Source organism: Coenobita brevimanus, chromosome 98, assembly GCF_032717465.1.
Source record: "Coenobita brevimanus isolate Jiangsu-jjx chromosome 98, ASM3271746v2, whole genome shotgun sequence".
In the NCBI taxonomy this organism is placed as follows: domain Eukaryota; kingdom Metazoa; phylum Arthropoda; class Malacostraca; order Decapoda; family Coenobitidae; genus Coenobita; species Coenobita brevimanus.
This window is the reverse complement of record NC_137051.1, coordinates 10,709,357-10,725,557: the sequence shown is the minus strand read 5'-3', so window position 1 is coordinate 10,725,557 and position 16,201 is coordinate 10,709,357. Positions and strand designations below refer to the sequence as shown.

Below are 16,201 nucleotides of genomic sequence, written 5' to 3'. Positions count from 1 at the left end.
GCTTTTGAAACAACCTTTAGGGTTTGAACGGGAGTATCATGTATTGTGGTGAGTGTTATACGACGCTGTGATGGCGGAAGTGAGATGTGGGTGAGTGTGACCAGAAAAGGTTGCTGTGCGAAGGTGGTGGTTCGAAGTGTAAGGTGCCGCCCCACGGCCCTGGCTCCACCACCTGGATCGGCACAAGTGGCTGCTCACAGTGTTTACGCCTGCACGAGCACCAGGCATCACTGGCTCAGTTTCCCGCACAAGTAGAGGCAGGTGGTATTGCCTCACCTCATGGCAATTATACAAGGACTGTGGTTGGACGTTGAGGGTGTGTGGCGGTGAGGTGCTGGTGCCCTCACATCCACAGCGGCCACCGGCGCGCCACCCCAGCCCTTAATGGCCGCCGCCCCACGCCAGCGCCATGGACACCAGCGACGACGACGACGCCTTTGGTGTGTCTGGCGGGTACGCGTCGCGGCCTCGATGCCAGCGCTCCCTCTCGCAGGTGGCAGCCTCCGGCCTGCACGACCTCGCCTCCGTCGCCCGCCCTAGAGATCCCCGCAGACGACCCAGTGGCGAGGAACGCAGCCGTGGCGGACCAGCGGAGCGGCGCAGGAGCCTCATTGCGGAGGTCTTCGAGTGGGGCAAGAACTGGTGCGACCACATCCACACTACACACATCACACCGACACTACACACCACACCCACGCTACACACACCACACCCACGCTACACACACCACACCCACGCTACACACACCACACCCACGCTACACACACCACACCCACGCTACACACACCACACCCACACTACACACACCACAACCACACTACACACCATACGCTACACCCACACTACATACACCACACCCACACTGCATATACCACACCCACACTGCACACACCACATCCACACTACATACACCACACCCATACAACACATACCACACCCATACTACATATATCACAGCAAAACTACTCACACCACACTACATACACCACACCCTCACTACACACCACATCCAAACTACATATACCACACCCACATTACACACGCCACATCCACACTACATACACCACTCCCACACAACAGATACTACCCCCATACTGTAATACACATACCACACCCACACTACACACACAACACCCACACTATGCACCACACCCACACTACGCACCACACCCACACTACGCACCACACCCACACTATACACACCACACCCACATTACACGCACCACACCTACTCAACACACACCACACCCACACTACACACACACCACACCCACACTACACACACACCACACCCACTACAAACACACACACACCACACTACAAACACCACACCCACACCACACCCACACTTCACACACAAAACACCCACCACACACACACACTACAAACACCACATCCACACACCTCACATCCACATTACATCTCACATCCACATTACATCTCACATCCACATTACATCTCACACCCACACTACATATCACACCCACACCACATCCACACTACACACATCACACCCACACTACACACACCACAAAAACAATACACATCACACAAACAGTACACACACCACACAAACAGTACACACACCATACAAACACTACACACACTACTCAGACACTACACATATCACACAAACACTACCCACACCACACAAACACTACACACACCACACAAACACTACACACACCACACAAACATTACACACACACAACACCCACACTACACACACACCACGCCCGCATAACACTCACACACACAACACCCACACTACACACACACCACGCCCGCATAACACACACACACACTTTACACACCACACCCACACTACACACACAACACACCCACACTATACACACTACATCCACACTTTAAATACCACATTACACACTACGTCCACTCTACACACACACCATACTCACACAACACACCCACACTATACCCACACCACACCATACATATCACTCCCACACTACACCCACACTTCACACACCACGCCCATACTGCATGCACCACACCCATACCCACACTACACTCGCCAAACACACTACACACACACCACACCCACACTACACGTGCACTTCACATACCACTTCCACACAACACGTGCACTTCACACAACGCCCACACTACACCTACACTGCACACACCACACTACACACACCACACTACACACACCACACCCATACTACACACACCACACCCACACTACACCCTCACCGCACCTACTACACACCACTCCCACACTATACACACTACATACCACATGCACACAACACATAGGAACTACACGCACTACACCCACATCACCACACACAACATACAGACCACATGCATACTACAGGAACCACGCTCACACCACACACATCATGCTCTCACTCCAAGCACCACACCTACGCAACACACACCACACGTACATTACAAACACCACACACATACTGTTCATACCATGCTCACGCTAAAGAGACGACACCCACGTTACAAACATCGTATCCACACTGCACACACTACACATACAGTACACACACCACACCCACACTGCACTCATCACACCACCGCACATCACGCACACATCACACACATAATACACACACCACACCCACACTACAAACACCACGCCCTCGCTGTAAATACCACACCCTCACCATAAGTACTACACGCTTACCATAAATACCACACACTCACTATAAACGCCACATCCTCACTACAAACACTGGGCTTGTGCGACACACACCACACCCACACTACACACACCACAACCACACTACAGTACACATACCCTAACCACACTACACACACCATGCCGACGTTACACATTCTTCACCCGTATGACAAACAGCACACCCAAACTTCAGACACCATGCTCTCACTACACATGCCACACGCACACTCTACACACCATGCATGTTGTGGACACACAGCACTACACTTACTGTACATAGCACAAATCTGCATTGCACACACAGCACCACAGTAGCATTGCACGCTTTTACAGAGCCTCGCGCATAACATTGCATACACACAACGCCACAAGCATTGCACACACAACGCCACACGTCACACACCTAGTTTTCACCAATTGCGCACACACCACTGCACATCCACAGCACACACCCACGTATCACACACAGCACCACACCTATATTGCAACCAGCACCATGTACATTACAGTAAATATCGCACACACAATACACATCTGTATTATACACACAGCATCACATGCATTATACACACCATTTAGTACAGCACATACAACACAACACTGCACACACATCATATACATTGCATACACAGCACCACATCTACAGTACATTGCACACGTAGGCACATCTACTGTATACTGCACAGCGCCTACACAGCACACAACATTACTCCCTTTCCCCCCACACGGATATGCTCATATTTCAATTTAACTCAATTTCCAAATAAAATATGAGGCGAAGTGGAATCCAGAAACAAAGAAAAAGAAAGTACAAAACTAGAACTCTCAAATAGCCTGCTAAGTGAAATGTGTCACAGCCATTCATACATCATCCAAGATTTTGAATCCTTGGTCTATCCCACAACCAAAATCATCTGCATTTTTTTTTTGTCATTGTAGATGCGCGTCACATACACCAGTGATATAATCATTCCATCAGCTATGAACTTAATCCACTCAATGTAAATTTCCGTACATACTTCATCCATCCATTTCGATCCCTTGTCAGTTCCTTACCCACCTCAGTTTCCTTGTCATTTGCACACACTGTAATTTGCCTCATCTTACCCTGCCACGCCTCCCTTCACCTTCAAATTCACCTACATACTGTATACGGTACCCCTTTCACCATCCTACAGGTGCTTGGAGAAGGGACTCATTCTTGTGGTGGCACCGATATCATCGGGGTTGGCTTCTCTGCCTACTTATGCAACGACCCTCATTTCCTTTCCTATCCTCCCAAGAGGATGGTGGACTGCAGAAGGGTAACTTCGGTCTGCAGTCCACCGGGATCACATTTAGATGAACTTGGGGATGCAGCTGCTGCTTCCCCCCCCCCCCCCGTCTCTCCAACCTACTGTATACCTAATACATCCAGACGCATACCAGCTACACCTACCGCTAGTGAGGCTGCTTTCTGTCATCATAAAGTTAGACTTTATAATAATGAAATAGGACTAACCTACTCCAATGAGTAGTCAGTATTGAGTCATACTTTTTTTTTTCTATGAAGAAACCGTAAATTTTTTTAAATGTTTACAGCAGGTCCTTAAGTTTCTCTGTGGCTTTCAGGTGAAACTGACATCAATGTGTTTGTTAGCTTACTTGTGTGTGTGTAGGGAGGGGGAGCTTTAGTAAAATAGTTATTTAGCAATTTTTATTCTGACGACCACGCAGACGACTTTCCTTGAACTTTTAACTACGAGTCAGGTAGGTTAAATAGTGATGCAACTTGACAAAGTTGTATATTTGCAGGCTGATTGAGACTGACTCCAAATCGCTGAACTCACTCTCTACGCAGTCAGTCGGGTCAGCCCCTGGCGCCGGACATTCCCGCAAGTCCTCAGATACTTCACAGGTATGTTTCTCTCTCTCTGTGATACAGGGTGTCCCGGGAGGAAAGCTCATGACTTTGGAAAATGGTAGTTTCTCTCTCTCTCTCTCTCTCTCTCTCTCTCTCTCTCTCTCTCTCTCTCTCTCTCTCTCTCTCTCTCTATATATATATATATATATATATATATATATATATATACACAGCATATATCCCAAGTATGAAACGCTACGGAGCTACGATCACAGATGACCTAATACCGTTGAGATCTAGACACATGCTGATGTGGCAGGTTTTGCTTAGAATTCCCTCATCTGTCACTTCCCAAAGTTAGTCCCTTTTCTTCCAGGACACACACACACACTAACACACAAAATTAACCTCAAGGATATCAAACGACTCTTTAAATTTGGATGAGTAGGCTACAATATTTGGCGGAGACAGAAATTTAAAAAAGGGAGGCGGAGTTATGATACTAACAGAGAAAAGACTCCAAGCAAAAGAGACAGAAATATAATATACCCTCACAAGTATAATTGGTTGCAGTAGAGATTTGTACATCAGAATGGATAATATATATGCCACCCAAAACAAACACATGGGATAGAGGTGAATATGAAGACCTGGCAGAAAAGACAATTCAGAGTTTAAGAGCCCTACAATATGGAATGGAAGAAAAATCTGACAGAATTATACTAACGGGAGATTTTAACACATATAAACTGGAATCCTCTAGATGTAAAAGCCATGAAAGTTGTTGGGATCAAAAGCTTTTGGCCCTTATACAGGAATTTTTTCTAACACAACATGTAAAGGAGAACATCAGAAGAAGAGGACCAGAAGACCCCTCATTATTAGATCTCATAACCAGGCAAGAAAATGAAATTGGCAGTATAATCTCTCACCCGTGACCCCCCATTCGGCAAAAGCGACCATGCAGTACTAGGTTATAATTTCAGGATAGCATATGATAGAGGTAATGGAAATGACAAAAAGAGGTTAAACTACAAAAAGGGCAATTATCATGCCCTAAACAAGTACTCCAACGACACAGATTGGGAAAAGAAACTAAGAGGATAAGATATAAACGTTATATATAGAAAATTCTGTGAATTTTATGAAACAGGAATCCACAATTATGTCCCATTGCATCAAGACATGGAGATATGGATAAAAAACTGGTTTAATACTGACTAAAAATGCAAAAGAGAAAAGAGGTTTGCTGTGCTTCAGATACAGTGAGAGAGCATATAGCAGCTTCAAGCAGGCAAGAAATTATTATACAAGGATAAGGAGAGAAGCTCAAAGGCAGTTAGAGGAAGAACTGTATATAAAAGTATGATCAGCCGAAGTTGTTTTACAGCTACATACGAAGCAAAGCAAAAGGTAAAATACAATCCATCATGGATGAGGGGAAAATCTGTATCATTGAAGAAGATATTTGTGAAGTACTAAACAAAAATTTCCAGTGAGTTTTTACAAAAGAAGGTAGATTTGCGAGAGATGAAAATGAACAAGCATGTCCACACATATTAACATATATATGTATAACAAAACAAGAGGTCCAGGAAGAGATGAGGAAATTAGACGGTAAGACGGGAAAAGACAATGACCCTGACGAGATTTCGTGTTGGATATTACAGGAATCTGCAAAACAGCTAAGCAGTCCATTACAATTAATATTCAGAGAATCCTTAAGACAAGGAAAACTACCTGATATTTGGAAGAAATCATTGTGCCCCTTTTCAAGAAAAGAAATAGACAAAATCCACTTACTAGTAACTACCGACAGTAAGCAAGATGTAGAAAAACTGATACGAAGAATTTGGGCAAATCACCTGGAAAAACACAAAATGATAACAGAAAGACCATTTGGTTTTAGAAAGAGAAAATCATGTGTTACTTACCTTTTAAGTTACTATGGTAGAGTTGCAGAAATAATACACAATAGAGATTGTTGGGTAGACAGCATATATTTGGATTTCAAGAAAGCATTTGACAGAGTAGGCCTACCACACAAAAGACTTTTATGGGAACTGTACATTCAAGGAGGAATCCAAGGTAAACTGTACGATTGGATTCAAGATTTTCCCAGTAAAAGGGAAAGGAGAATCGTGCTAAGGGGAAATTATCATGGAGAGAAGTGACAAGTGGAGTTCCACAGGGCTCGGTGGTGGCATCAACTATGTTTTTAGTAAATATATAAATGACACAGACAGCAGCATTGGAAATGGAAGCTACCTAAATATGTTTGCTGATGATGCAATTATACAAAGGGAAATACAAACACAGACTCTTACATAGAGGTACAAGAGGAATTTTATAAATAAGGTTCGTGAATGGAGCAATAGATGGCAAAAGGAATTCAGTGTGGACAAATGTAATAAAATTTGGTAAAAGTGAAAAAAGACTAGACTGGGACTATAAGTTAGGAAGTTCAACCCTACACACATCAGGAAGGGAAAACGATTTAGGCGTGATTATCAACAACACACTATCATCGGCTGACCACATAAATGAAAAAGTAAGGAACTTACACACTGCTTGCAAATATGAGGGTAGCATTCACATATATAAATGAAGACATGCTGAGAAAGATAATAATATCATTCATCAGACCAACTTTGGAGTATGCATCAGTAATCCACATCTCAAAAAACGCATAGATAAGATTGAAAAAGTACAAAGGGCCGCTGCAAAATGGGCACGAAGTTTAAGGGACCTGAGCTATGAAGAAAGACTTGAAAAATTAAACCTATCAACATTACAGGGGAGAAGGAAAAGAGGAGACATGATTGTTATGTAAATGCATCTCAGGGAAAGAGAAAATAGACTTAAATGAGTATATAACCTATGGGTAAGAAGACACTGTAGAGAACTGTACAAAAAGAGACGTAAGGAAATATAGTTTCCCAAACAGAGCAGTTGATCAGTGGAATGCATTACCGAATGAAATAGTGTGTGCCAAAACAATTCATAAATTTAAGACATGATAAAAATGGTTCAAAACACGGGACAGCACGAGCTTGACTTATTCCTGTAAAGATACAACTAGGTAAGAACAACACACACACACACACACTATATTGACATTTTCACAGCATTAAATATTAAAATTATGCATTAGCGGTATTTACTGTACATATCGTTTCATAAATATGATGCATTCACTGAAAGAATGACGTTTCATGATTTACCCTATAATCTTTGGTGTCATGGGTAGATATCGGTAGCCTCTGGAGGATCGAGTGGCTCTTCTGGAGCTGGGTCAGCAGGCGGGTCACAATTACAGGACCCAGAGGAGGACCTGTGGGGGCTATGGGGGCGACTAGTCAACGATTGGGACACATGGAACAAGAGAAAGAATACTCAGCTCAAAGTAAGTTATCTTGTGGTTATTTGTAACATTACGGTATTAAAACTGTATTGAGCACAGGTAGATTCTGTATTTTTTACTCCATAATTTAAACACATTTAGAGAATAACAGTGCTTTACAGTATGCACCACCATGTATCTTCACCAAGAATCTGTTGTGAGGCTAGAGAAGTTTTGGCATAAAATACAGTTTGTCGAAATCAGTTTAGGTCATTTTTGGCAACACTTCTGAATATGGTGAGGGTCGTCAAAACAGGAAATCTGCAGATTGTGTTGTCGTATGCTTCATTTCATAATATCATGCTGTGTAAACTTTTCCATCTATACCACTTACGTTAAGCTAATGATCACTGAACTGTTTTACTTCACCACAGGAAATAATTTATAGTATTGGTCCCACAATGATTTTTTCATCCAACCTGGATGTTTCCAATGGTTTTTGGTGTGATTTGTTAGAATTTGACCTTCATTTCTATCGGAAATCAATAGTTTCTGAGATGTGACCCATTGATTGTCATCACAGAAACTACTGGATTCTGACAGGAATTTAAGTCAAAATCATCAATAATCACACCAAAAACCATTGGAAACACCCAGGTTGGATGTCGTTTCAATACTGAGGCCCTGAAAAGAGGGCAGGTTTTGAAGTAAGTAAAGTAGTCCAAACTTAATCTAACCTAACAATCTAACCAACCTAACCTAATCACCCTAACCTCCCATCCATCCATTGCCAGATGCCATGTATCCCAAATGGGGTGGCCAAGGGCTTAGAGTTAATTGTTTTACAGGGAGGGGCACTAATCCTCCACCATCCCCACTTGAAACGTAGGGATGCCAACAGCATCTGATGTTCCCAGGAGGTCACCCATCCAAGTACTAACCAGACCCAACGTTGCTTAACTTCGCTGATCGGATGGGAAGCGGTGTACTCAACGTGGCATCACCCTAACCTAACCTGACCTAATCATCCTAACCTAACCTAATCAACCTAACCTAACCTAACCAACCAAACCTAACCTAAACTAAACCCCCCCTAACAAGGTCTAACTTACCTTACTCTGGAGATGGTGGGTAAATTCCAAAACATATTGTCCATTTGTAAAATAATACACGTTTTTCGACCAATCGTTTTTCAACAATTTGCTGTTTCGACATTTATAAATCTATACCCTTTTTTGTTGTTCAACATGGTTATCCCCGCCATTTCGACAATTCAAACCACGCACCGCCAGACAGATTAGCTGAGCTGCCTGTCTCCTGGGCTCTGCCCTGCTGATCGGTTGCCTCTTCATCCGTCTGCATTTCTTTTTGGCCTCGTGGAATACTACAGCACCACCATGGCTCCACCCAAGACCCTTACTATTATCCCTGTCAGGCGCAGTCATGTGCTTACCAACCTGAGTGAGTGTTTTGTCATCGAATGATCAGGTGATGATTGGGGTTGCCAGATCAGAACTTGGCCACATTATCAAACTCCTCAGTTTTCATTACCAAATTTAACTTTTCATTACCAATTCTTAAAGCTAGCATTTATTCTTCACTAATTACTGTATATATACACATAGAAATAATCACTCTCCTTATGACTGACGGCATCTTGTTTATTTTCGCACTATGTAGGGTAGCAGATTAATCAAAGAGAGCAGACAGTACAGTCTTCATCCTCTGTATCTTAATACATGTGAAAAATCTGTTTGATACGGTAATGGATTTTGCTGATTCATAAGCAGACAAATTTTTCATTACCAAATTGGCCCACATTGGTAATGTTTATATATATATATATATATATATATATATATATATATATATATATATATATATATATCTGTCTATCTATCTATCTATCTATCTATTGCCAGACGCCTCAATCCCGTTTGGGGTGGCCACAAACAAATCGCCTCCAAGTCACCCTGTCCCCCGCCATTTCACTGCCCTGCTCCCAACTCACACCCCCCTCTCTCATATACCTCTCCACCCCATCCCTCCATCTCATCCTCGGCCTACCCCTCCCTCTTCCCCCTCCCTCTTCCCCCTCCATCTCACTCACATACACTCTCTTCGTCAGTCTTTCACCCTCCATCCTCTCCACATGGCCAAACCACCTCAGTGTGTTCCTCATAACGCTTCCTATCACATCCACATCCACACCACAACGCTCCTTTATATCCTCATTCGTCAGCCTGTCTCTCCACGTGACTTCACAGGCTCCTCTTAAATAACTCATTTCCACTGCTCTCACTCTTGACTTGTGTCCTTCCAACAATGTCCAAGCTTCACTTCCGTACGTTAGAGTTGGTATCACAATACTGTCATGTAGTAACTTTTTCACTTCCATGCTCACTTCCCTGTTTCTTATCACTGCTTTCAAAGAACCAGCAACCTTTCTTCCCTGCTGTACCCTTTCAAGCACTTCACCCTCCAAACCTCCTTCCTTACTCATCACACTACCCAAGTACTTAAACGTACTCACATTTTCCAGTTCCTCACCATCCAACCTAGCTGTACATTCACTAACTTCACCTCTCTCAAAGACCATCACTTTACTCTTCCCTACATTCACCTTTAGATTCCGTTTCTTACACACACTCCCAAACTCATCCACCAAGCCTTGCAGCTCCCCTTCGTCTTCACTCAACAACACAGTATCATCTGCAAACAACAGTACAGGGAGTTTCCAAACACTATCCTCTCTCACCAGGGCCACTCCAACATCCACTACCCTACCTTGTACCTCTTTTATTACCCCATCCATGTACAGATTGAACAACCATGGAGACATGACACATCCCTGTTTCAAACCATACTATGTATATATATACTGTATATATATCTATATATATATATATAGTACCCTCGCGTCCAACACGCGTTTGTCCAGCACGATTCGCGTCCAGCACGGAGAGCAAAAAATTAGTATGATTTAATACAATTTAAGTACTGTAAAATGGGTGCGTAAGCATAACACGGACGGAGCTCCGAGTAGTGGGCGAAATCTGCAGAGTTCGCCTCTAGCACGATCACCTCCGGTCCAACACGGTCATACTGGACGTTCCCATGATGCTGACAGCCAATCAAAACTTCCGATCAAGTAGCCTCCCTCGCCTGCTATCGTGATGTGATCGTGATGTTGCCCAATGAAAAACGCTTCTGCTCTCGCGTGATGTTTTGTTTAAATTTCTCCTGCCACAGCGCCACTCAGTCACATAATTCGCATTGGATGGTGCTTTTTTCTCGCTGCATCTTCTACCCTTACTACTGCATTTTACTCAGCTCATGATGCCTAGGAAGCCTTCTGAGAACCCCAAGAAGCGGCGGCACCTCCCTCGGGCCACCAGGCTAGAATTCATCGAGAGGCAGAAGAAAGGGGAGAGGAATTTCGAAGGATTTATGAGGGAGGTTGAGGAGGAGCAGTAGCCATTACCTGCTAGTGACACCAGCAGCCATCCTCTGGGGACCCAGGAGGACTACCTACAGCCTCGGATACCACCTTCCATTCCCAGGAAGCCCACCAACACTATCCTAAAAGGTTAGTTATCATTCATAGTACAGTACCATTTATTATAATTACAGTAGTACTAATATATGTATAGGTATATGGTAGGTATATAGGGTGACTTTTCCTAGGGTTGCTGACATAATTCATTTTTACCCATAAGCTCTGTTGTTTGTCCAACACGTTTTTGGTCCAACATGGGACCCATGCATGACAATGTTACCATGTTGGACCCGAGGGTACTGTATATATATATATATCGTCATCATCATCAGCCGTCTAAGTATCCACTGCAGGACCGGCCTATCCCGACCGAAGTCGGGACAATACAGCCAATGTATCTGTACCAAGTGGCTTAGGCTGTCTAGTAGAGATTGTATGTAGGGTGAGAAGTGCTTGTAAGTGTAGTTGTAGTGGCTTTGGATGTGTGTGTAGTCTGTGAACCAAGTGTAATCGGCCCCCGCAAGCCAACTGGGTGCAAGCATACTTTATAGTAAGCGACACTGGTTCAACCACAGCACCCCCTTGTGTTCGCCAATGCAGTACATGGCTGGGTGAACACTCCCAAAGTTTATTACCCTGACGAGGTGTGAACCCTGGTTCACCCGTGTACAAAACGCTCACTCTACCACTGTACCATATATATATATATATATATATATATATATATATATATATATATATAATATAACAGAACATAGCAAGGAAAAACAAATTAATAAAAAAAAATCATACGCCAGCTCACTGGCATCCTCCATTCATAAAATATCTGTAACAGTTGGACGTGAACAGCTGTAGGTTGAAGTTTGGGGGGAAACAACTCTTGGGAAGCGAGTTCCAGAGAGGTACCGGTACAGTTCAGGGAATAAAAGAATTCTGATAGGCAGAAGTTCTGCAATATGGCTGTGTGACATTCCAGTCATGAGTACTACCAGTTGGCCACGCAGCACGAGGGAAGGCATGGAGAGCGTCACAACGGACCCAACTTCGTTTGAGCATTTGCCATAAAAATATCCGTAAACTAATGCAAGGAAGGCAACATTACTTCTTACTTGTAGGGGAGGTAGTTTATTTATAACACAGTAGCAGCTTATTGATAATTACAACAGCTTTGTTCTGAATTTTGTCTAATTGTTTTAGCGCAGCCTCTCCACATCCATTCCACAAAGGTGAGCAGTAATCAAGCTGAGAGCGCTACATGACTCTCATAAATCGTAGCTAATCGCTCATTAGTGAAGAAGTTACGGACTCTGTACAATTCCTAATCCAAGTTTCTTTGAGGCAGTTTTAACAAGTGATCTGATACGAGAGATCCAGCTGAGATACCAAGAATTTCAGTACTTTTGGATATGGGAATATTAGTAACATTGAAGGTAATATACGAATCTGGCAGTATCTGTCTATTAGTAACTTGTATATATTTGGTCTTATGAGCATTAAATGAAACTATAGTAGGACTCGCGCACGTTTGCAGCTGTGGTGTGGCCCGCACCTGTGTACAATGGTGCCACGTTTCCCCAACTTGCGATGTGAAACGGAAGCTATTTATGTACAAGGCATCACAAATTCGATAAATTCAGATGAATAAAACTTACACTTGTGTATTTTGATGGATGAATCAACAGTAATCTTATTATGCATAAAATATTTATACAGTAACACAGAAACATGGCATACATATTGTACAGTGTTGCTAAAAGAAATTGTAGTCACTTTTAATAGTTTTTAGCGTAGTTTTAGGGTGGGTAATAATATCACAGTTATGGATATAAGATAATGAGCCTGAAAAAAGAAGAAATATGCCAATATCCAAAGTAAAAGAAATAATTCATGTAATTCTTGTGAGTGGCAACACTTACACACCCAGTCTGGACTGTATGTACCCCTCCGTAGATCCAACCATAGCTTGTACAGGTGTTGCTAGGGAAAAGTGCTCACATTTACCGGCTTTTACCATAATTTTAAGGGCGAGGAATAATCACATTTATAATCATAAGCTAATATGTAGGACAGAATAGTAGGCACATGCCAATACCGAAGTAAAAAAAAAATAAAACATTATTCACTCGCGAGTGGCAACACTTCCACACCCAGTCGGTGAGAGAGAGAGAGAGAGAGAGGCAGGAGAGGGGCATGCATTGAATGCATTGTCGGCATCACTAAATACAGGTAACTCGCACGGAACACGAGGGTTTCGTTCCTACCGTGCCGTGTTAGGTGCGAAATCGCGTATATTTAAACTACTCCGTATTTTGCTCCCTAGACCCCCCAAATGTGTTGTTTTGCTGTTATCTGTCACTAGAAAGCACTTTAAGTGGTTAGAAGGTTTATTTAATGTTATAACTCACAAATACAGTACTCCTGAGCAAAACTTCAACACACAAATACTGTACGTAAACACAAGGAAACATTCCGATGCCGATCATAGGTAATAAATTAGGTTAACTGGTACCAGTGCTTTAACTTACAAGTACATACCAGAACAGTACATATTTAACTTAGAAATGCAGTACTGTGATATGGAATGATTTCAGTGCATAATCTGTTTGGAATGGCTGGAAAAAAAAAATGTTATGAATATATTTTCACCTTTTTGATATATGTTTATGGTAGTTTCGAGTTATTTTTTACGTTATCGTTGTGTCCATGCCTGGAAAAGGGAGCGAAAGAGTTGAATTTTCAGTCCTAAATGAGAAAACTGCACGTCCTCCAAGGCTAGACTCTGCCACGTAAGAATAAAGTGGAGGGTCATTCCGATTAGCAATAAGGAAGTTGTGTCACAACTTCCAGCTCCCACACCACGAGAATGGCTAAAAATAGAATCGTAATGCAGTTTCAGAACTAACAATAAGTCAAATTATTACGAATACAGATACAAAGCAGAAATAAATACGTTTACAGACAGGGAAAACGTACTTCTTCCGTCATAACATGTTCATCTTTCTCGATCATTTTACGTTCATCTTTATCATTTTACCTTATTTTCGCAATATATATTGCTGTCTCGTAAACAAGGTGGTTGTTTGTGTTTTGCAAGGGAGGAAAAAGATTGTATTTTTTGTCTGGGTCGAGATAATGGGTGTAACATGGCCACGAGCGAAAAAATCGTACATCCACTCATCACGATAGCAGGTGGTGAACTGACAGATGATACATGAGAGGGTGAAGTCAAGGTCAGTCTATGTCCCAGATTTTCGTTCACTTCCCGAAAGTTATCACAGTTTTCTACAAGTTGCACTGCATCAAATGATCCAAACCATTACAGCAAACCTGAGCAAATAGGTAAAGATACCAAGACAAAAATGTATTTTTCTCTTATTATAAGTCTTTAACGAACAAACAAAAAAGGCAGTATTCCGACGCCGATCATGGGTAATCATATAAATCAGGTTAACTGGTTACAAGGCTTTATTTAATGCTTTAATTGCTTACAAGTACATACCAGAACAGTAAATATTTAACTTACAAATACAGTTCTGTAGAAAAGCAGTACAGTAAGAGTTTAACGAACAAACAAAAAAGGCAATATTCCGACGCTGATCATGGGTAATCATATAATTCGGGTTAACTGGTTACAGGGCTTTATTTAATGATTTAACTTTATTTAAGTGCTTACAAGTACAGTACATACGAGAACAGTAAATATTTAACTTACAAATACTGTACAGTACTGTGGAAAAAACGAACAAATAAAAAAGACAATATTCTGACGCCTATCAGGTAAACTGGTTATAAGACTTTATTTCTTGCTTTAACGTTATTTAATAGTACTTTAAGTTGCACATAAACTTACCAGAACAGTACAGTACTGTAAATATTTAACTTACAAATACTGTGCTGCTGTACTCGGGAATGTCTCACTCACTGAATAATTTCCCGCCTAGATCGTCACGTAATCAAAACAAACCGCGCGCTGCAGTGACGTTCGAGGATTTGATCTTTCAAAGGCCTCTCCTGCGTTAATTTGTAGTTTTCATAATGGTTTTTTAATCTTACGTTGTCTTATATGTATCCCAGCCCTTACCGTGTATAATTGCGAGCGCGTTCCGTGAGATCGTGTTCCGTGCGAGTTACCTGTATAACAAAACCAAATTAACAAATGAAAGCACAATTATAAATAACTTATAAAAGAATCAGAAGTACTCAGGGTGGCTCACATTTCCCGCCAGGAGAGAGAGAGAGAGAGAGAGAGAGAGATAATGGTATAGAAAACGTGGCAACGCTGTACACAGGTGCGGGCCACACCACAGCCGCAAACGTAGGCGAGTCCTACTATAGGTTGTTTTGTCCCCTTTCATTGATCTTAGATAAGTCCTGATTTATGGAGATGGCTTTACTGAGTTGAGAGTTAGAGATATTAGACATTGTAAATGGGTGTTTGAGTGTGAATGAACTCTGAAGTGTTGAGTCATCTGCATATGAATGGATGGGATTGTGGGTGACAGATAAGACATCATTAATATGAATCAGGAACAGGGTTGGCACCAGAACTGATCCCTGTGGCACTCTGGCATTAGTTGAGTGGAAGTTGGATTATACCTCATCTATTTTTACTCTTGTTATTCTGTCGCTGAGATACGAGGAAAGTGGAGGAACAAAAGATGTTAGTTCAGAAGCAAGGGAGTTTGGGCAGCAGGAAACAATGCCACACTCTATCGAAAGCTTTAGAAATATCAAGGGTTACTGCATGACTTTCTCTATGTTGGTCAGTTGATTGATGGATGGTATGAGTCAGAAGACTGAGTGCCTGTATGTCAGTGGTGGATCTTTCGTGGCGAAAACTATATTGTCTGTCATTAA

General features: G+C 42.3%; 1 protein-coding gene and 1 non-coding gene across 2 annotated transcripts in view; one reads left to right on the top strand and one right to left on the bottom strand.

Moving 5' to 3' along the window:
* Window positions 1-16,201, top strand: part of Evi5 (ecotropic viral integration site 5) — a 239,450-nt gene that overhangs the window by 143,253 nt on the left and 79,996 nt on the right. The window contains exons 2-3 of the mRNA XM_080283826.1: window positions 4,454-4,556; window positions 7,753-7,908. Of these exons, the coding sequence (XP_080139952.1) occupies window positions 4,454-4,556; window positions 7,753-7,908 (259 nt within the window). The remainder of the gene's footprint in view (window positions 1-4,453; window positions 4,557-7,752; window positions 7,909-16,201) is intronic.
* On the bottom strand, window positions 8,738-8,856 carry LOC145414334 (5S ribosomal RNA). The gene has a single exon (XR_013899873.1). It is a non-coding gene; the product is annotated as a 5S ribosomal RNA (ribosomal RNA).